Source organism: Leptosomus discolor, unplaced genomic scaffold, assembly GCF_034619465.1.
Source record: "Leptosomus discolor isolate bLepDis1 unplaced genomic scaffold, bLepDis1.hap2 HAP2_SCAFFOLD_152, whole genome shotgun sequence".
In the NCBI taxonomy this organism is placed as follows: Eukaryota; Metazoa; Chordata; class Aves; order Leptosomiformes; family Leptosomidae; genus Leptosomus; species Leptosomus discolor.
In genome coordinates, this window is record NW_028237799.1 from 16,704 (window position 1) to 38,787 (window position 22,084).

Genomic DNA, 22,084 nt, shown 5'->3' on the forward strand with positions numbered 1-22,084 from the left:
GGCGGGGTGATGTGGGGTCCCAAAGCCTTTCGGGGTGAATTCTTGGGATTTGGGGCAATTTTATCCCACTCACCGTATGCGGCCGAGCCTCTGCTCCCTGGTGCCAAAACTGGCCGTTTTTCCCCCAGAACCTTGGCCGGGGAGGGACTGTTTTAACTCAACGGGAGTGGCGTGGGGTCTCCCACCCCGCCATTTGGGGCAATTTCTTTGGATTTTGGTCCGGTTGATGCCCACGCCCTCTGCAGGCAGCCAGGTCTCACCCCCCGATCCCAAAACCAGCCCGTTTCACCCCAAAACCCCATCTGGGCTTGGGGGCGGGGCTGTTTTTCCGTGGGGGTGTTGACGCGAGGTCCCACACCCCCCATTTTGGGGCGATTTCTTGGCATGTTGGTCCATCCGATGCCCCCTCCCCCTGCAGGCAGCCAGGCCTCGGCCCCCCCGACCCCAAAACCAGCCGGTTTCACCCCAAAACCCAGGCTCGGGGCAATAGGTGGGGTGGGGGTGGGGGGGTGGCCTTTTTTTTAGGTATTTTTGGGGTGCCCCCTCCCCGAATCGAGGACGGAAACGGCGTTTTCAGGACAGCTGCCGCCCCCACCCCCCGCGCAGGCAGCGGGGCCCCCCCCCGCCCCCCGCAGCCCCCCCCCCGGGATCGGGCCCCGCTGCCTGTGCCGGAGCCCTCGCACGGCTTTGCACGCCCTCGCACGGCCCCACACGCCTTTGCACGGCCCCGCACGCCCTTGCACGGCTCACTAACACTGTGTCGTGTCCCCCCCCGCCTTCCTCCTCCTCCTCCTCCTCCCCCCCCCCCTCCCCCCCCCCCCCCCGGGTGCTGCCAGCGGAGCACTGGGGCCGGCACCGCTGCGGGGTGGGTGCTGGTGTGTGTGTGCACGGGTGCGCGTTGGTGCAAGGTGCCGGATGGGTGTGCGTTGGTGCAAGGTCCGTGCAGGTGTGCCCTGGTGCAAGGCCAGGAGCCTCGTGTGCGTGTGCACGAGTCTGCACTGGTGCGAGGTGCCTGTGCACGGGTGCGGGGCCTGGGCTGGGGTGCGCACTTGTGCACAGGTGTGCATTGGTGCAAGGTCGCTGCTGGGGCTGAGTGTGCACCGGTGCAAGGCCAATGCTGGGTGCGTGTGTGCGCACGTGTGAGGAGCGTGCAAGCGTGCACGTGCGGGTGTGCACCAGTGTAAGCCCAGCCTGGGGCGTGTGTGTGCCCGAGCGTGCATCAATGTGCATTCACAGCCCGTGCGTGTGCACTCACACGTGTGTGCGAGCTGCGCGCGGGGCTGCCCCCGTCCCTCCCGGGGCCCCGGTGCTCTCGCTGTCCCCGCTGTCCCCGCATGCCCGCGTGCACGGCTCCTCGCACGTCCCCGCACACCTGTGCACACCCGCGCACGCCCTTGCACACCCGCGCACACCCTCGCACGCCCTCGCGCGCGCTGAGCCCCACTAACAGCCATTTTTCTGTCTGAGCCTGGTTCTGTCTGAGGACCCCAAAACTCGTTACTAATCTGACCCCCCCCCCCCCCCCCGGTGTCACCCCTCGGTGTCACCCTGTCACACCCACCCCCTCCCCTGCCCCTCCCCCGCCCGTCCCCTTCATCACCCCACCCCCATCATCACCCCCACCGTCGCCCCACCCCCACTTCCCCCACAGCCACCCTGGGGTCTCCTTGGAGGGTCCCTGGATGCCTGGGTCCCCCCAGGGGAGGCAGGAGCTGGGGTGTCCCCCCTGCACCCACCCGGGGTCCCACACCTGTGGCCAGGGGCACCCTTGGGACCCCCACCCCCCACCCCAAGACCCCCCGTCGTTATCCCTCCCCGAGACCCCCCATCCCCCCCCATCACCACACCCCCATGTCCCCTCCACACCCCCCCACCTCCTGGGTCCCGTCCCCCCCTTTTGGGGGTGCCCCCTTCCCCCCCAGACACAGAAATGGCTGCGGCGGGCGGGCGGGGGCCCCCGCTGAGGCCGGGCGCGCTCGTGCCGCAGGTGACGATCTCGGTGGACGGGATCCTGACGACGACGGGGTACACGCAGGAGGACTACACCATGCTGGGCTCCGATGACTTCTTCTACGTGGGGGGGTCCCCCAACACCGCCGACCTGCCGGGGTCCCCCGTCAGCAACAACTTCATGGGCTGCCTCAAGGACGTGAGCGCCGGGACGGGGGGGACACCGCGGGGGGCGCGGGGACACGGGGCACTGGGTTGCACAGGGATACAGGGACACAGAGCACTGGGGTGCAGAGGGACATGGGGACACAGAGCACCAGGGTGCATGGGGACACAGGGACACGGGGACATGGGGATACAGAGCACTGGGGGGCAGAGGGGTGTGGGGACACGGAACACTGGGGTGCACGGGGACATGGGGTGCACAAGGACACGGGGACATGGAGCACTGGGGTGCACGGGGACATGGTGCAGAGAGTCAAAGGGTGCATGAGGTGTGCAAGGGCACGTGCACGGGGTGCACAGGGACATGGGGACACGGAACACTGAGGTACACAGGGACACAGGCATTGGGTGCGCGGGGACCCAGGGGCACAGACTGCACAGGGACACAGGGCGCAAAGGGACAAAGGGTGCGCGGGGACACAGAGTGCACGGGGTGCACGGGGACATGGAGCACCAGGGTGCACGGGGATACGGGGACACAGAGCACTGGGGTGCAGAGGGACATGGGGACATGGAGCACCAGGGTGCATGGGGACATGGGGACGTGGGGACATGGGGATACAGAGCACTGGGGGGCAGAGGGGTGTGGGGACACGGAGCACTGGGGTGCACGGGGACATGGGGTGCACAAGGACACGGGGACATGGAGCACTGGGGTGCACGGGGACATGGTGCAGAGAGTCAAAGGGTGCATGAGGTGTGCAAGGGCACGTGCACGGGGTGCACAGGGACACGGGGTGCATGGGGTGCACAGGGACATGGGGACACGGAACACTGAGGTGCACAGGGACACAGGGACACAGGCATGGGGTGCGCGGGGACCCAGGGGCACAGACTGCACAGGGACACAGGGCGCAAAGGGACAAAGGGTGCGCGGGGACACAGAGTGCACGGGGTGCACGGGGACATGGAGCACCTGGGTGCACGGGGATACGGGGACACAGAGCACTGGGGTGCAGAGGGACATGGGGACATGGAGCACCAGGGTGCACGGGGACATGGGGACGTGGGGACATGGGGATACAGAGCACCGGGGTGCACAGGGACACAGGGACATGGAGCACCAGGGTGCACAGGGACAAGGGGACACAGAGCACCAGGGTGCACGGGGACATGGGGACATGGAGCACCAGGGTGCATGGGGACACGGGGACACAGGGACACAGAGCACCGGGGTGCACGGGGACATGGGGACATGGAGCACCAGGGTGCATGGGGACACGGGGACACAGGGACACAGAGCACCGGGGTGCACGAGGACATGGGGACATGGAGCACCAGGGTGCATGGGGACACAGAGCACCAGGGTGCACGGGGACACGGGGGCACGGAGCACCGGGGTGCGCGGGGCCGGCGTGGCCAGGGCGGCCCAGGGACCGGTTGCCCGCCCCGCAGGTGGTCTACAAGAACAACGACTTCAAGCTGGAGCTGTCGCGCCTGGCGCAGGAGGGCGACGGGCGGGTGACGCTGCACGGGGCCCTGCTCTTCCGCTGCGAGGCCGTGGCCGCGCTGGAGCCCGTCACCTTCGCCACGCCACAGGCCTTCCTGGCGCTGCCGGCCTGGCGCGCCGCCCGCGCCGGCTCCGTCTCCTTCGACTTCCGAACCACCGAGGCCAACGGGCTCCTGCTCTTCGGGCAGGGCCGCCCGCGGGGGCCCGGCCACCCCCGGCCCGACTACTTCGCGCTGGAGCTGCTGGACGGGCACCTCTACCTGCTGCTGGACATGGGCTCGGGCGGCATCAAGGTGCGCGCCAGCGCCCGCAAGGTCACCGACGGCGAGTGGTGCCACGTGGACGTGCAGCGGGACGGGCGGAAAGGTGCGAGGGCGGGGGCGGGGCGGGCGTGCACGGGGGGTCTGCAGGCGGGCGAGGGGGTGGGAGTGTGCGTGGAGGGTTTGTGGGTGTGCGAGGGGGCGTGCACAGGCAGAGGGTCGGCAGGTGCGCAGGGGATGTGCGTACGCAGGGAGCTTGCGGGTGTGCAAGGAGGCGTGCGTGCACAGGGGGCTTGCAGGTGTGCGAGGGTGGGTGTGTACACGGGGGGTTTGCAGGTAGTGCAAGGGGGAGTGTGTGCATGGAGAGTTTGTGGGTGTGCAAGGGGGTGTGCACAGACAGAGGGTTTGCAGGTGTGCAAGAGAGTGTGTGTACACAGAGAGTTTGCAGGTGTGCAAGGGTGTGTGTGCATGGAGAGTTTGCAGGTGTGCAAGGGTGTGTGCACAGACAGAGGGTTTGCAGGTGCACAAGGGGGTGTGTGCACAGGGGGTTTGGAGGTGTGCAAGGGGGTGTGCAGAAACAGGGTTTGTGGGTGTGCAAGGGGACGTTTGTGGGTCCGTGAGGGTGTCGGTGCCCACGGGCCTCCGCACGGCCGGGGCTGGGTGTGCGCAGGGTGGCCCTGGAGCCCCCGCGGTGCCGCGTGTCCCCCCCTGGCTCAGTGTCGGTGAACAGCCGCAGCACCCCCTGCACCCCCACGTCCCCCACCCACCCCCCGGGTCCCCCCAGGCTTGGTGTCGGTGAACAGCCGCAGCACCCCCTGCACCCCCACGTCCCCCCCAGTGCCACCCACCCCCCCGTGTCCCCCCAGGCTCGGTGTCGGTGAACAGCCGCAGCACCCCCTGCACCCCCACGTCCCCCCCAGTGCCACCCACCCCCCCGTGTCCCCCCAGGCTCGGTGTCGGTGAACAGCCGCAGCACCCCCTGCACCCCCACGTCCCCCCCAGTGCCACCCACCCCCCCGTGTCCCCCCAGGCTCGGTGTCGGTGAACAGCCGCAGCACCCCCTGCACCCCCACGTCCCCCACCCACCCCCCGTGTCCCCCCAGGCTCGGTGTCGGTGAACAGCCGCAGCACCCCGTTCCTGGCCAGCGGCGAGAGCGAGGTGCTGGACCTGGACTCGGAGCTGTACCTGGGGGGGCTCCCCGAGGGCTGGCCGGGCCCCCCGCTGCCCCCCGAGCTCTGGACGGCCTTTCTGCGCTACGGCTACGTCGGCTGCGTCCGGGACCTCTTCGTCGATGGCCGCAGCCGGGACGTGCGGCGGGTGGCGGAGGCCCAGGCGGCCCCGGGGGTCGCCCCCTTCTGCGCCCGGGAGCCCCCCCGGCACTGCGCCAGCGGGCCCTGCCGCAACGGGGGGCTCTGCCGCGAGGGCTGGAACCGCTTCGTCTGCGACTGCCTCGGCACCGGCTACCTGGGACCCCGCTGCGAGACCGGTGGGTGGTGGGAGACCCCCCACGACCCCCGCCCCGGGTGCCGCTGGGGTCCTCCCGGGGGGTGGCCCTGGGGGGAGGGGGTGCCTGGGGCCCCGGGGGGGGGGGGGGGGCAGTCCTGAGGAGGGGGCACCCAGGCACTTGAGACCCGTGGGGAGGGGGCACCCCGACCCTTGAGACCCCCAGGGAGGGGGTGCCTGGGTGCCCCTGGGGTGCCCCTGGGGAAGGGGGGGCTCAGATGCCCCAGAACCCTGGGGAAGGGGGCACCTGGATGTTTGGGACCCCTGCGGGGTGCAGCCTTGGGGAGGGGGTGCCCGGATGCCTGGGTGCCCCCTGGGGTGCCCCTGGGGAAGGGGGTTACCTGGATGCCGGCGTCCCCTGGGGGGGGGGGGGTCCCGCAGACGCGCCCCTCGGGGGTGCCCAGCGCCCGGGTGACGGGGTCCCCCCGCAGAGGCGGCGGTGCTGAGCTACGACGGCAGCATGTACCTGAAGGTGCTGGTGCCGGGGGCGGCGCAGACGGAGGCCGAGGACGTGGCGCTGCGGTTCATGTCCCCCCGCGCCTACGGCCTGGTCCTGGCCACCACCTCCCGCCAGTCGGCCGACACCCTGCGCCTCGAGCTGGACGGGGGGCGCATGAAGCTCACCGTCAACCTGGGTGAGACCCCCGGGACCCCCGCCCCGCCCCCCGAAACGGCGCCCGGAGCGGTGCCCGAGCCAGTTCCCGTGACCCCGGAACGGTCCCCAGAAGTGGCGCTCGACTTGGAGCCTGGGGCCCCAAAATGGTGCCTGAATCAGCCCTTGTGACCCCAAAATTGTCCCTGAGAGATGCTCAGGTTGGAGCCTGGGACCCCAAAATGGTGCCCCTGTCCCCAGATCGGTCCTTGTGACCCCAAAATCGTCCCCAAAGTGACGTTCGAGTTGGAGTCTGAGACCCCCAAGCGGTCCCCAAAACGGCACCCAGGTCCTCAAAATCGCACCCAAGACCCTCCCCCCACACAGGGCCAGGTGTCCCCCCCAGTGCCCAAGCCCCACAGCGCTTCTGCACCCCCCCCCCCCCAACCCGGGCACCCCAAAACGGCACCGGGGTCCCCGAGGCAGCGCCTCTGCGGAGGCGTCACCGGAGCCGACTCGGGCACCTGCGTCCCCCGTGGGTCCCGCCCCCCCCCCCCCCCCCGGGTTTGGAGCCTTCGTGACCCCCCGCTGCCACTTGGGGCACAGCGCCGGGACCTCCGAGGGGGTGGGGATCCCCCAAGGGATCGGGGATCCCCCCTGCAGCCCAAAACGTGGGGGGGGACCACGATACCCTCCCCCCCCGAGGCTGCAGGTCCTCTGTGGGGTTGGGGAACCCCCCATGGTACCGGGGACCCCCCCGGTGTTGGGGAACCCCCCATGGTATCAGGGACCCCCCCTGCGGCCCCACAGCACTGGGGACCCCCCTGGGGCTGCAGCCCCACTGCAGGGTCGGGGTCCCCCCGTGGGGTCCCGGTGCATTTGCCCCCCCCGCCCCGCAGCGGTTGACGAGGGGGGGCCCAGCCCTGGGGCGCCCGATCCCCCCGGATCCCCCCGGATCCCCCCGGGCTGGGCCCCGCGAGGCGGCCGGATCCATCCGCGAGGTGCCTGCGCCCCCCCAGCGCCCCCAGCCCCCGGCCCGGGGCTGCACGGCCCAAGCTCCTGCCCCCCCAGCCCAGTCCAGCACAGTCCTGGTCACCATTCAGTCCCAGTCCCCATCCTGTTCCTGTACTGGTCCCCACCGCAGCCCCAGCTCCATCCTCTCCCAGTCCAGTCCCAGTCACCATCATTATCCCACCCCAGTTCCCATCCCCATCCCACTCCCCATCCCAATCCCTGTCTCTATCCCTTCCCCAATCCCATCTCCATCCCAGCCCAACCCCAGCCCAATCCCACTCCCTGTCTCCATCCTCTCCGCAATCCCAGCCCAAACCCAGTCCCATCTCAGCCCAATCCCAGTCCCATCCCAGTCCCAGTCCCGGCCCCGCTGGCACCTCGCGCCCCCATCCCGGCCGCCCCCCCTCGTCCCCGGGGCGGTGACCCCGGCGGCGGCTCCGAAGGGCCTGATCCTGTCTCTTCTCTCCCCAGACTGCGTGCGCGTGGGCTGCCACCCCAGTAAGTGTGCGCCCCCCCTTGCCCCCCCCGGCCACCCCCAGGCCCCCCCCGGCCGCCCGGGTCCCCTCTAGGGCCTGACCGCCCCCCCCCACCACGGCCGCCTGGGTCCGCCCTGGGGTCTGGTCACCCCCCCCCCCCCGGACGCCTGGGTTCACCCAGGGTCACACGAGGACACGGTCACACGCACACGTGTGCAAGGCGTGTCCAGGGCAGGGCACCCGTGTGTGCAGGTAAGGCTTCAGCCCCACCCCCCTTCCCGGGGGGGCACACGCGTGTGCCAGGGGTGTGACACGGGCACAGGGCAGGGACATGGGGGCAGTGGCAGCTGCTGTCACACGCATGTGCAGGGGCTGGAGGTGCACGAACGCACCTGTGTGTGCAAGGCCTGGTGTTTCACGCTCACCAGCGTGCACAGTGGTGGCGCTGGGGGGGGGGTCACAGGTGCACGCATGCGTGCGTGGGGGGGGTGTGATAGGACACGCGTGACACGCAGGTGAGTGGCGGGTCCCCGTGCACGAGGACGTGGCACACGAGGGTGCCCCCCTCCTCCCGCCCCCTCCCCCCGCGCAGGGGGAACCCAGGCGTCCGAGCTGCCCCCCCCTCCAAGGACCCAGCGGCCGGGGGGCTCCCACTGGGGGGGGTGTCCTGGGGGGGAGCAGGAGCACACGCAAGGACACGCGTGTGGGCCACAGGCGTGCACACGCATGCACGTGCACGTGGTCTGCCACCCTGCACGTGCTGTAGCAGTGCACGGACAGGCTCTGCAGCCGTGCAGGGGCTCACACGCGTGTGCACACACTGCGGCCGTGCACAGACACACATGCACGCAAACAGCAGCTCTGCACACACACGCGTGCACACGCGACAGTTGTGCACAGACACAGACCGCAGCTGCGCACAGACGTGCGCACATGCTGCAGCTGTGCACGGACACGCGTGTGTGCACAACACCCCCCCCCCCCCCCCGCATGCACCCCCTCCATTTCCCTCCCCGTCCCCGTGTCCCCTGGCCGTGCACGCGCGGGCACCCGCAGGGCTGGGTGGGGGGTGGGGGGTGTGTGTGCACGCGGGCGTGTGTGCAAGTGGGGGCACGTGTGCACGCACAGCACTCACAGGCCGCAGGGGTGCACGGGGCTGCACGGTGCTCGCGGTGTGTGAACAACGTGGCGCGTGGGCGGGCTCTTAGCCCCTAGCCCGAATTGCATGCGTTGTATGTTTGACTCTGGCGGGTGCCCCCCTGGCTCTGACCTTGGGGACCCCCTGAGGACACCAAGGGGGGGGGTCCTGGGGACCTCAGGCACCCCCCAAACCCCCTGGGCACCCCATAACCCCCTCAGGGACCTCGGGGACGCCCCACCCCACGTGTGTGTGCGCGCGTGGGGTTTGCACGCTCTGTGTGTGCGCGGTGGGGGGGGAGCTGTGCACGGGCTGTGTCGGTGTGCTCACTGCTGGGGGGGGCGCGTGTGCACGGCGCGTGCAGGGGCGTGCGGCGCTCGCGGGTGCGCGTGCACGGGGCCTGCGGGTGTGCAACCGTGTGGCGCGGGGGAGGGGCCCATGCGCGGGGGCACGGCGTTTGGGGGTGCACGTGTGCGCGGCAACTGGGCATGTGCATGCACGGGGTTTGCACGCGCGTGGGCCCGGTGTTGGTGGGTTTTGCACGTGTGGGCTGACCGGGGGCGTTGGCGGGCGGCGTCGCCCGGTGCCGCGGGGTCCCCCGGTGCCGCCTGGTGCCGCGGCGCGGCCCCCCTGACCCCCGCCCCCCAGGCAAGGGCCCCGAGACCCTCCTGGCGGGGCAGAAGCTGGACGACAACGAGTGGCACACGGTGCGTGTCGTGCGGCGCGGGCGCAGCCTCCAGCTCTCGGTCGACAACGTCACCGTGGAAGGTGCCCGCGGGGGGGGGACAGGGGGGGATGTGGGGACGGGGGCGCCCGGGTCTGTGGGGGGGTGATGCCAGGGTGCGTGGGGCAATGGGGATGGGGGGATGTGGGTGCGCGGGGATGTGGGTGCGCGGGGATGTGGGTGCACAAGGACATGGGTGTGCAAGGACACGGGTGCACAAGGACATGGGGGCACAGGTGCCTGGGGACAAGGGTGTGCAGGGACACGTGGATTTGGGCGTCCGGGGACAGAGGTGCTCAGACACACATGGACATGGGTGCCCAGGGACATGGGGACGTGGGTGTGCAGGGACACACGTGGATGTGGGTGCGCAGGGACACGGGTGCGCAGGGACATGGGGCCTGCGGCGCGCGGGGGCACCCACCGGCGCCGCCCCCGCCCCGCAGGGCAGATGTCGGGCGCCCACACCCGCCTGGAGTTCCACAACATCGAGACGGGGATCGTGACGGAGCGGCGGTTCCTGGCCGTGGTGCCCTCCAACTTCCTGGGCCACCTCAGCGGGCTCCTCTTCAACGGGCTGCCCTACCTCGACCTCTGCAAGAACGGCGACATCAGCTCCTGCGAGCTCAACGCCCGCTTCGGCCGCCGCGCCATCGTGGCCGACCCGGTGGCCTTCCGCGGCCGCGGCTCCTACGTGGCGCTGGCCACGCTGCAGGCCTACGCCTCCATGCACCTCTTCTTCCAGTTCAAGACCACGGCGCCCGACGGCCTCATCCTCTTCAACAGCGGCAACGGCAACGACTTCCTCGTCGTCGAGCTCGTCAAGGGGTGAGGGGCGGCCCCGAGGACCCCGGGACCCCGCCGGGGAACCCCCAGGAACCTCACCAGGGCGTCCTGGGGACCTCGGGCACCCACTAGGGATGCAAAGGGGGTCCTGGGGACCTCGGGGACGTCCTGAGCCTCCTCTGACCTCGGGGATGTCCTGGGGACGCAATGGGGGGTCCTGGGGGCCAAGGGGGTGTCCTGGGGACCTCGGGGACCCACTGGGGACTCCTGGGGACCTCAAGGACATCCTGAACCTCCTCTGACCTTGGCGACATCCTGGGGACACAAGGGGGGGTCCTGGGGACGCAACAGGGGACCTTGGGGACGTCCTGAACCTCCTCTGACCTTGGGGACCCCCTGAGGACACCAAGGGGGGGGGTCCTGGGGACCTCAGGCACCCCCCAAACCCCCTGGGCACCCCATAACCCCCTCAGGGACCTCGGGGACGCCCCACCCCACGGTGCCCATCAAGCCTTAGGCCCTGCCCCATTGGACCAGTCCCCACCCCTGCTCACGAGGCCCCTCCCCACAGTCTCAGGCCCCTCCTCCGCCTTGACCACGCCCCCTGCCTAAAGCCACGCCCCCCCACCCTAGCTGCAGGCACTATGTGTTTGACCAGGGGGGTTTTGCCCCCGTGGCTCAGGCCCCTCCCACTTGGCCCAGGCCCCACCCCTTTCCCTCAGGCCCCTCCTCTTCGGTGCAGACTCCTCCCCCTTGGCTCAGACCACGCCCCCGGCTAAAGGCCACGCCCCTAGCCCTAATTGCATGCGTTGTATGTTTGACTCTGGCGGGTGCCCCCCTGGCTCAGCCCCCTCCCCCGCGCTCAGGCCCCTCCCCCCCGCTCAGGCCCCTCCCCCCACCCCCAGGTACATCCACTACGTGTTTGACCTGGGCGACGGCCCCTCGCTGATGAAGGGCAACTCGGAGGCGCCGCTGCACGACGGGCGCTGGCACGAGGTGTCGGTGGCGCGGGAGGGGGGCACCTTGCACGGGCTGCGGGTGGACGGGCGCCCCGTCACCCAGCACGGCCAGGGCGCCCGCAACCTCGACCTCAAGGGTGAGCGGGGTGGGGGGGCGCCCATGACGGGGGGAGTGCATGGGGGGGAGCACCCATGGGTGGGGGTACATGGGGGGGTCACCTATAGGAGTGCACCCATAGGGACACATGCATGGGAGGCACCCATGGGGGGGGCACCTATAGGGGTGCAGCCATGGGGGGGATGCTTCGGGGGCACCCGTGAGGGGTTGCATGGGGGCCACCCTTGGGGGGAGCACCCACTGGGGGGCATGCATGGGGGGAGCACCCACGGGTGGGCATCTCTAGGGGCGCCCCCGCAGGGACGCGTGCACGGAGGGGGGCACCCCTGGGGAGCCCTCTCGGGTGGGCCCCCCGGGTGACCCCCCGCCCCCCTGCCCCCCAGGGGAGCTGTACGTCGGGGGCGTCAGCAAGGGGCTGCTGGGGCGGCTGCCGAAGCTGGTGGCCTCCCGCGGGGGCTTCCAGGGGTGCTTGGCCTCGCTGGACCTCAATGGGCGCCTGCCCGACCTGCTGGGGGACGCACTGGCCCGCGGGGGGCACGTCCAGCGCGGCTGCGACGGTGAGCGGGGGGTCATAGAATGGGGGTACAGGGGGTGTGGGGGTCATAGAATGGGGGTACAGGGGGTACAGGAGGCGTGGGTGTCACGGGGTGGGGGTACAGGGGGCATGGGAGCACGGGATGGGGGTACAGGGGGTGTGGGGGGCACAGGATGGGGTGTGGGGGTGCAGGAAGGGGTATGAATCACAGAATGGGGGCACAGGAGGGCCCATGGGGGTGCAGGAAGGGGAGTGGGGGTGCAGGGTGTGCAGGAAGGGGTGCAGGGTTGCGGGAGGGTGCACAAGGGTGCAGGAGGGTGCAGGAAGGGGCACAGGGGGGTGCAGGAAGGGGTAGGGGTGTGCAGGGGGGTGCCCGAACCCCATGGGGGTGCCCAAGGGCCTGTGAGGGTGCACGGGTGCTGCCGGGGGGCCCGCGGGGTGGGACACGGGCACCCAAAGGTGCTCAGGGCATGTGTGGGGGGTGTCCCCAAGGGCGCTCCGGCAGGCGCAGGGGGGGTGCAGGGGGACCCCCCCCCCGGGCGGTGTGGGGGTGCCGGGGCGGGGGCCCCCCAGTGACACCGGCGCCCGCAGGCCCGAGCACGACGTGCACGGAGGAGTCGTGCGGGAACCAGGGCGTCTGCCTGCAGCAGTGGGACGGGTTCACCTGCGACTGCTCCATGACGGCCCACGGGGGGCCTGGCTGCCGCGACCGTGAGTGGGGGGCGCAGGGGGGCGGGGGGGCCGGGGCCCGCCGCGAGGCGGGAGGTGGCCCCCACGTCCCTTGCACGAGGCAGCTGCACCCCCCGACACCTTGCACGAGGCCCATGTGTCCCTCGCACGAGGCCCTTGCACCCCCAGGCCCCTTGCACAAGTCCCGGGTCCCTTGTGCAAGGCGGGAGATGGCCACCGTGTGCCTCACACGAGGCAGCTGTGCCCCCCGGCGCCTTGCACGGGACACGTGTGCCCCTTGCACAAGGCCCATGCACCCCCCCACGCCTTGCGCAGCCCTCACACAAGAGGCGTGTGTCCCTTGCACAAGGCCCGTGCGCCCCCAGGCCCCTTGCACGAGTCCCAGGTCCCTTGTGCGAGGTGGGAGATGGCCCCCACGTCCCTCGCACGAGGCAGCTGCACCCCCCAGCGCCTTGCACGAGGCAGACGCACCCCCCCCTCCCCCAGCCTCACACGGGGTCCCTGTGTCCCCCCTCCCCCCACCAGGTGAGCACCGGGCAGAGCCAACCCCCATCCCCGTTTGCACACACATGTGGGGCACGAGGGCCGTGCGAGGGCCGGTGAGGTGAACCCCCCGCTCCCAGGGGACGGGCAGGCGTCCGGGGGCTGTGTCCCCCCCAGCTCTGACCCACTGCTCTGTGGGGCTCCCGTGGGGCAGGATGTGGGACAGGGTGACGCCGTGGGGCAGGACGGGGGGGTCAGAGCGACACCGGGGGGGGTGGGGGGGGGCTGGAAGCTGCTGGGGGTCCTTGGGAGCTGCCGTGGGGCAGCTGTGGGTCCCCATGGGCTGCCATGGGGCACTCTGTGCTGCCGTGGGGCAGCTGTCAGTCTCTGTAGGTTGCAGGGGGTTCGGTGGGTCCCCGTGGGGCAGCTATGGGTCTCAGTGGGTCATAAGGGGCCTGAATGGGTCCCTGTGGGGCAGCTGTGGGTCGCAGGAGGTGCCCGTGGGGCAGCCGCGGGGCTCCGCCCCCCCCGGTGGGTCCTCGCGGGTCTCCCCGTGGGTCCGGCCGTGGGTTCCCCTCCGTGGGTCGCGGCGTGGCCCCTCCCCCCCAGGCCCCTCCCCCGCCCCTCCCCCCTCCCCCGCCCCTCCCGCTGCAGCACCCGCCGCCGCCGCCGCCCCACGGCCGCCCGCGCCCCACCGCGCCCCACCGCGCCCCACCGCCGCGCGACCCGCGCCCCACCGCGCCCCACCGCCGCCGCCGGAGCCGCCCAGGCCAGAGCCCCCCCGCCCCTCCATCCTCATCCTCATCCTCCTCATCCTCCCGCAGCCCCCGGCCTCCGCCCCACATCTCCCATCCTCCGCCCCACAGCCCCCCCCATCCTCCATCTCCCCCTCCTCCGCCCCACATCCCGCATCCTCCATCCCCCCTGTCCCACACCCACCATCCCCCAGCCCCACATCATCCTCCATCCCTTCCAGCCCCACATCCTCCAGCCCCCTTGCCCCACATCCTCCATCCCCCCTGCCCCACACCCTCCATCCCCCAGCCCCACATCATCCTCCATCCCCCCCAGCCCCACATCCTCCATCCCCGCTGCCCGACATCCCCCATCCTCCGCCCCACATCTCCTCCGCCTCCATCCTCCATCCTCCATCCACCCATCTCCCCCCCCCCAGCCCCACATCCTCCATCCTCCGCCCCACATCTCCCCCCCAATCCTCCGGCCCCCCTGCCTCACCCCCCCCCCCCCCAGCCCCACATTTCCCCCGGACCATGCTCGACCCCCTCTGAGCCCCCCCCGCGCCCCCCCCGCCCTGGCCCCCCCCGCCCCGGGGCCCCCCCTCGCCCCCCCCCCGCATGCTCTGAGCCCCGGGGGGGGGATCCAGACCCCCCACGGGGGGGGCGCTCCGCAACCCCCGGCCCCGCTCCCCAGGGTGGGTCGGGACCCCGCGGGCCCTTTGGGGGTGTCCGGAGACCCTCCGCTTTTTTAGGGGGGGGTGCCTGCCCCCCCCAACCCATTCTGGGGGGCATTTGCCCCCCCCGCCCCATTTAAGGGGGATTTGGGGTAAATCGGGGCCTCCTCCAGCCCCATTTTTGGGGTGACACGGGCCCCCCCCCTCAGCCCTGTGAGTAGATTTTGGGGGCCTTTAGCCGCGGGGGGGGGGATTCGGGGACGCCCCCCAGCCCTTGTGGGGTGACCTGGGGCCCGGTTTCGAGGAGATTTGGGGTTCCCCCAGCTCGAGGTCAGGGGGATTTGGGGTTGCCCCCCCCCCCCAGCCCCATTTTGGTGGCTCAAGGCCCACCCAGCCCCATTTTGGGCTTGCGACCCCCCCCCAGCCCCATTTTGGGGCACAGCTCCCCCCCTTCAAAACACATTTTGGGGCTCCACTCCCCCAGACCACTTTTTGGGGTGCAATACCCCTCCCGACCCCATTTTGGGGAACGACCATCCCCAAACCCCATTTTAGGGTCCAATCCCCCCCCTCCAGGGCCACGTTTTGGGGTCAAATCTCCCTCTAGGGCCACACAGAGCACCCTCCCCCATTTTGGGGTGCAACCTCCTCCCTAGGGCCCCACTTTGGGGTCAAATCCCCCCCTAGGGCCACAAAGAGCCTCCCTCCACACATTTTGGGGTGCAACTCCCCCCCCCCCCACCAGACCCCATTTTGGGGCTCCATCCTCCCCACAGCCCGTTTTGGGGCGCACCCCTCTCCCTTTACCCCATCCCCATTTCAGGGTCCACCCTCTCCCTCCACCCCCCACCCCCATTCGGGGGCTCCCTCTCCCTCCCCCCCCCCCCATATTTGGGCTCCTCCCTCCCTCCCCCCCCCATTCGGGGTCCCCCCGCGGATGGGGTCCCGCTGAGGGGCCGATGGGGGGCCGGGGGGGCCCCGGGGCGCTGGGGCTGGCGCTGCTGGCGCTGGGGGTGCTGGCGGCCCCCGGGCGCCCGGCCAGGGTCTCCTCCAGCCTCTCCACCACCCACCACGTCCACCACTTCCACAGCCGCCACGGCACCGTCCCCATCGCCATCAACCGCACGCCCTTCCTCACCCGCGGCGCCCACGGTGAGCCTCGGCCTCCCCCTCCCCCTCCCCCTCCTCCTCCTCCGCGATGCCTCGGGGGCGCCGCGGCCTTCCTCCTCCTCCTCCTCCAGACCCCCAGACCAGCCTTCCTCCTCCTCCTCCTCCTCCTCCTCTTGCTCGCGGGGACCCCAAACCCTGCTCCTCCTCCAGACGCCCAGATTGTCCTTCCTCTTCCTCCTCCTCCTCCTGGGGACCCCCAGACCAGCCTTCCTCCTCCTCCTCCTCCTGCTCACAGTGACCCCAAAACCCCCATCCTGCTCCTCTTCCTCCTTATCCTGCTTGCAGGGATGACAAAACCCTCCTCCTCCTCCTGGGGACCCCAGTCCTGCCTTCCTCCTCCTCCTTGTTTCGTGGGGACCCCCAGACCTGCCTTCCTCACCCTCCTCCTCACCATCCTCTTCTTCCCCTCCCACTCATGGGTGCCCCAAAATCCCCACCGTCCTCTTTAGCCTCCTCTTCTTCCTCTCCTCCTGCCCATGGGGACCCCAAACCCCCCAGCCCCCTCCTCCTCCTCCCTTCCTCTTCCTCCCCTCTGGCTCGCAGAGACCCCCCAAACCCCTCCTCCTGCTCCTCCTCTTCCTCCCCTCCTGCTTGTGGGGACCCCCAGACCTGCCTTCCTCCTCCTCCTCCTCCCCTTGTGCTCACAGGGACCCCAAAACCCTCCTCTTCCTCCAGGTCACCCCCAGACCTCCCTTCCTCCTTCTCCTCCTCCTCCTCACCTGCTCGCAGGCACCCTCAGACCAGCCTTCCTCCTCCTCCTCCTCCTCCTCCTCCTCCCCTTGTTTGGGATCCCAAGCCCCCAATCTGCTCCTCTTCCTCCCCTCCTCATCTTCCTTCTCCTCATGGGGGCTCCAAACCCCCCATCCTCCTTCTCATGGGGACCCCCAGACCTGCCTTCCTCCTCCTCCTCTTCCTCCTGCTCCTGGGGACCCCAAACCCTCCTCCTCTTCCTCCCACGGACCCCTAGACTGGTATTCCTCCTCCTCCTCCCCCCCCCCCCCCCGGGTTTGGGGGGCTGCTACAGGTGTGGGGTCACCTGCGCCCCCCCTGCATGCACGTGCGTGCACGTGTCTGTGCTGTGCCCTTGCACACGTGTGCGCGCGCGCATGGCTGGAGGGGTGTGGAGCTGCTGGTGTGAGGGGATGGGGGGTGCAGCGGGGGGGCAGGGTGGGGGGTGGCGCGTGTGTGTGCGCGCGTGTGCACGGGTGTGCGCGTGTGTGCACGGGCGTGCGCGCGTGTGCCCGTCCTTCGTGTGCCCCACAGGTGCGTGTGCCCCACGGGGATGCGGGGCTGGGACACGGGCATGGGCTGAGCGCTCGTGCGAGCCCAGCCCTTGTGCAAGCCCCAGTCCTTGTGCAAGCCCCACGTCCCTCCTGGGAGGTTGAGCCCTTGTGCACGGCCGAGTCCTCGTGCAAGGCCCACGTCCCTCCTGTGAGGTTGAGCCCTCATGCAAGGCCCACGTCCCTCATGCGAGGCTGAGTCCTTGTGCAAGGCCCACGTCCCTCGTGCACGGCCGAGTCCTCGTGCAAGCCCCCCGTCCCTCGTGCGAGGCCGAGCGAGCCCCGGCGCGGCCCCGCCCCCTCGCCCCCGGCCCCGCCCCTCGCCCCCGGCCCCGCCCCCGGCCCGCGGTGCCACGCCCTCTCCCCGCAGCCGGCACCACCTACATCTTCGGCCGCGGGGGGGCGCTCATCACCTACACGTGGCCGCCCAACGACCGCCCCAGCACGCGCGCGGACCGCCTGGCGCTCGGCTTCAGCACGCGCCAGCGCGACGCCGTCCTGCTGCGCGTGGAGAGCGCGGCCGGGCTGGGCGACTTCCTGCAGCTGCACATCGTAAGGGGGCGGGGCCGGGGGCGGGGCCGGGGGCGGGGCGGGGGGCGGGGCTGTGGGGGTCCCGGGCGCCTCCTGCAGCTCCGCATTGTAAGGGGTTGGGGGGGCCCTGGGGAACTTCAGCTCCTCATCATAAGGGGGGGCCCTGGGGGGTTCCGGCAGCTCCTCCCCATAAGGGGGTGACACGGGGGACTCTGGGGGGGGCTCGGACACCTGGGTCCCCAGGCCCCCAGACCCCTGGTGGGGGGGGGGCTCAGACGGTTCCACACCCCCCCTATGCCAGGGATCCCCATCCGTGGGGCAGGGGGGGCTATTCGCCCACCGCAGGGGGGGACCCCAGCATCCGGGCCGGGCTCTGGAGGGGGGGGCTGTGGGGCAGCTGTGGGGCTGGAGGCCGCATGTGGGGCTGGAGGGACACCATCACACCCCCCCCGCCCTGGGGGTGGGGGGTCCCCACACCCTGGGGACATCAGCCCTCGCTGCAAGAGGGACCCCGGTGCTCGGGCAGGTCCCTGGCTGGGGGGGGGCGGGGCTATGGATCGCGCTGTGGGGCAGGGACCCACGGGTGCCTCCCGCCCCCCCACAGGTGCAGGGGGCCGTGGGGGTCCTGTTCAACGTGGGGACGGAGGACATCGCGCTGGAGGAGCGGGGGGCGGCCGTCAGCGACGGGCGCTTCCACGTCGTCCGCTTCACCCGCAGCGGCGGCAACGCCACCCTCCAGGTGGACGGCGGCCCCCTGCACGAGCGCTACCCCCCAGGTACCACCCCAGCGCGCCCGGGGGCGCCCCACAGCCGCCCCACGGCACCCAGCGGTGCCCCAGGGCGCTCAGAGACACCCCATTGCACCTACGGGGAACCAGGAGCCACCCTGTGGCACCCACAGGTGCCCCAGAGCACCTAAGAGATGCCCCAGAGCCTCTCTGGGCACCCTGGGGTCACCCCATGGCACCCATTGGCACTGCCAAGCCGCCCCACGGCACCCAGAGGGGCCCCGGGGGCGCTTGGAGACACCCCGTAGCGCCTACGGGCACCCCAGAGCCGCCCTATGGCACCCATAGGTGCCCTGGAGCACCTAAGAGATGCCCCAGAGCCTCTCTGGGCACCCTGGGGTCACCCCACAGGCACGCTGTAGCCCCCCAGCAACCCCCCCGAACCACCCTCCCCTGCGCCCCCCAACTCAGGGCACCGACCCCCTAACGAGGGCGCTAACGAAGGGCGGCGCGACCGCGGCCGCGACGGGACCCCCGGCGTCCGGGCGGCCCCGCCCGCCCCTCACGCCACCCCCGACCCCCCTTAACGCCCCCCTAAACGCCGCATAAACCCCCCCAAAAGGGCCACGCCCCGGCCACGCCCCCGCCGGCAACCCCACGGTCACGGCCCGGTGACCTCGGCAGTGGCGCCACGGCGATGCCGTGGCCGTGCCACCCACCGTGGCGACGCCGGTGGCGACATCGCGGTCGCGTCTCCCGGTGACGCCGCCGTGGTCGCGCCACGGTGGTGCCGAGGGCCGACGCCCGCCCCACGGTGCCGTGGCGGTGGCGGTGCCGTGGCGGTGCCGTAACGCTCTTCTCCTCCCTCCGAAGGCAGCGGGGACAGCGAGCGGCTGGCGCTGGCGCGGCAGCGCATCCCCTACCGCCTGGGGCGGGTGGTCGATGAGTGGCTGCTCGACAAAGGTAACGCCTCAGCGCCGCCCCGGCGAGCGCCCCCCGCCCGGGACCCCCCGCCTGGGGACCCGCCGGCACCCAGACCTGTGGGGACCCAGGCACCCAGGACCCAGACATTTGGGGACCCGGGTGTCCAGGCCCCATGGAGCTGGGGACCCAGATGTGTGGGGACCCAGGAGTCTGGGGACCCAGGACCCAGACATTTGGGGACCCAGGTGCCCCGGGCGGGCCGGACTCTGCACTGCCCCCCCCCCCCTCCTTCCCCCATGACCCCTCACCCCCTCCCGGTTAACCCAGTTAACCTGCTAACCCGCCCGGTTAAAGGGACGCTAACCAACCTAACCACCCTCTAAACCGCGCTTTAACCCTTTGAGTGCCGCCGCCCCCCCCGGGGCCCTAAACCAGCATAAACCAACCTAAAACCCGCATAATAACCACCGTGCTAACGAGGGGTGGGGCCGGGGCGGGCACGAGGGGCCTCCTGCCCCCCGCCACACCCTCACACGCCCCGGCCCCGCCCAGGCAGGACCCGCCGTCCCCTCCCCAGCCCCCCATGATGAACCAAAACCGGCCGAATTGGGCCCAACCCGCCCCCCCCGCGGCGCAGCTCAGAGGGTTAAAGGGGCCGGGAGGGCGTTGGGGTCCCTTTAACCGCCGCCGCCCGGGGCGGGGGGGGGGGGGGCCGCGGGCGCGGGCGCGGCATCGGCGCGACGCTGTCGTGACGCGGGGGTCTCCCCGCAGGCCGGCAGCTGACCATCTTCAACAGCCAGGCCGCCGTGCGGGTGGGGGGCCGCGACCGCGGGCGCCCCTTCCAGGGGCAGCTCTCGGGGCTCTACTACAACGGGCTGAAGGTGCTGGCGCTGGCGGCCGAGGGGCACCCGCGGGTGCGGCTGGAGGGCGACCTGCGCCTGGTGGGGGAGCCGCCGCCCCCCGCCCCGCCCGCCCCGCCCGGCGCCACGCCCGCCCCGCCCGACATGGCCACCACCATCATGGAGACCACCACCACCATGGCCACCACCACCACGCGCCGCGGGCGCTCGCCCACCCTCCGCGACACCGTCGCCCAGGTACGGGGAGGGGGGCGGGGGGGGGGGGGGGGGCGCGGGGGTGTCCCCCTGGGTGGGGGAGGGGCGGCGGGTGACCCCCCCCCGCGTGCGCCGTGTGTCCCCCCCAGAACACGGACGACCTGCTGGTGGCCTCGGCCGAGTGCCCGAGCGACGACGAGGACCTGGAGGAGTGTGAGCCCGGCACAGGTGGGTGCTCCTCCGCGGGGGCGCCCCGGGCACGCGCGTGTGCGAGCGGCACGGCCTCGCACGCCCGCCCGGGGCACGCCCACACCCCCCCCACCCGACCCGCGGCCACACACACGCACGCACACACACACACACGTGGCGGCGGCAGCGGCAGCCCCTGGCACATGCGTGTGCGCGGGGAGGCATGTGGCTGCACGGTCGCACACGTGCGCGAGGGCTGCTCGCACGCACACACACACGCTTGTGCACACAGGCACTTGGCCGCATGCACACGCGCGTGTCTGCTTGTGCACGCAGCTGGGCATGCACACGGGTGTGTGCAACAGTGCCCCCCCCACGCCTGCACACGTGGGCTTGTGCACACGCTTGTGCACGCAGAAAGGCAGAAGGGGCGCACACATGCAGCTCTGCACACACGTGTGCACCAGAGCTGCTCACACGCATGTGTGCCTGCAACGCAGCCACCCCAGTGCACACCCCCCTGCACACCCCCTGTGCACACCCGCCGTGCACACACGCCCCTCCCATGCACACACCCCACCCCGTGCACACACACCCCCCCAGCCCCGCCCCCCACACACCTGCACACACACGTGTGCCCCGCCCTGCAGCACGCCACCCCGCCCACTCCGTGCACACACGTGTGCCCTGGGGCCTGTGCAAGCTCCGCCCCCTCACCCCGCCCTCACCCACTGCAAGCCCTTGGCCCCGCCCCGATGGACAGACGGACGATGGACAGAGACGGACAAAGGGGGGGGCGGACGGACAGACGGATGGCCGGAGGGACGGATGGCTTCATGGACAGCCAGACCCAAGGCCGGCTGGACCCAAAGCTGACGGAGGGATGGACAGACAGACAGCTGGGTGGACCCAAGGCTGGACGGACTGACGGACGGGTGGGCAGAGGGACAGACTCAAGGCTGGACAGACGGACAGATGATGGATTGATAGACAGACGGGCGGATCCAAGGACAGACAGACACATGGACGGGTGGGTGGATTCACGGCTGGATGGACGGACACACAGACAGGCAGGTGGCTTCAAGGACAGATGGACGGACAGGGTGGCTTCTGGGCTGCTGGCTGGACGGACGGACAGACGGACAGATGGTTAGGGATGGACAGACAGACACAGGGACAGCTTGTTGGATTCAAGGATGGAGGGATGGGTGGGTGGATGGACAGGTGGAAGGACAGCCGGATGGACAGCCGGATGGATGGTTAGGGATGGACAGATGGATGGAGAGATAGTTGGGGATGGACAGATGGACACAGGGACAGCTGGTTGGACTCAAGGACAGATGGACATGTGGGTGGGCAGAAGGACGGACGGACGGGTCTGAGGAGGAACGGCTGCGCAGACGGAGGGACTCGAGGGTGAACGGACAGACAGGTGGACGGACGGACGGACGGATGGAAACGGGGACGGACTCCTGGACAGACAGACGGGTTCGAGGCCGGGTGGATGGACTGAAGGACAGACCTGGAGACAGATGGACGGACAGATGGGGGCAAGCACAGACAGACGGATGTGAGGAGTGACAGGTGGGTGGACTCAAGGATGGGTGGATGGACACACGGACGAGCGGTTCGAGGCCAGATGGACACGTGGATGGACAGACAGATGGACGGATGGACGGACGGCTGGCTGGGTGGATGGCTGGCTGGCTGGACACAAATGGATGGATGGACAGACAGATGGATGGACGGACGAATGGCTGGCTGGGCAGACACACAGACAGCTGGATGGACAGACAGACGGATGGCTGCATGGCTGGACAGATGGATGGATGGATGGATGGACAGACGGACAGATGGCTGGCAGGCTGGCTGGATGGACAGATGGATGGATG

At 70.9% G+C, this 22,084-nt stretch overlaps 1 protein-coding gene across 1 annotated transcript in view; it reads left to right on the forward strand.

Moving 5' to 3' along the window:
* LOC147412751 (neurexin-2-like) overlaps positions 1-22,084 on the forward strand; it is a 34,648-nt gene that overhangs the window by 10,788 nt on the left and 1,776 nt on the right. The window contains exons 7-21 of the mRNA XM_086481050.1: positions 1,988-2,149; positions 3,571-3,991; positions 4,989-5,372; positions 5,821-6,024; positions 7,467-7,493; positions 9,258-9,377; positions 9,780-10,161; positions 11,025-11,215; positions 11,580-11,753; positions 12,323-12,442; positions 17,136-17,317; positions 17,901-18,072; positions 18,898-18,987; positions 19,720-20,045; positions 20,153-20,231. Coding sequence (XP_086337176.1) covers positions 1,988-2,149; positions 3,571-3,991; positions 4,989-5,372; positions 5,821-6,024; positions 7,467-7,493; positions 9,258-9,377; positions 9,780-10,161; positions 11,025-11,215; positions 11,580-11,753; positions 12,323-12,442; positions 17,136-17,317; positions 17,901-18,072; positions 18,898-18,987; positions 19,720-20,045; positions 20,153-20,231 — 3,034 coding nt within the window. The remainder of the gene's footprint in view (positions 1-1,987; positions 2,150-3,570; positions 3,992-4,988; positions 5,373-5,820; positions 6,025-7,466; positions 7,494-9,257; positions 9,378-9,779; positions 10,162-11,024; positions 11,216-11,579; positions 11,754-12,322; positions 12,443-17,135; positions 17,318-17,900; positions 18,073-18,897; positions 18,988-19,719; positions 20,046-20,152; positions 20,232-22,084) is intronic.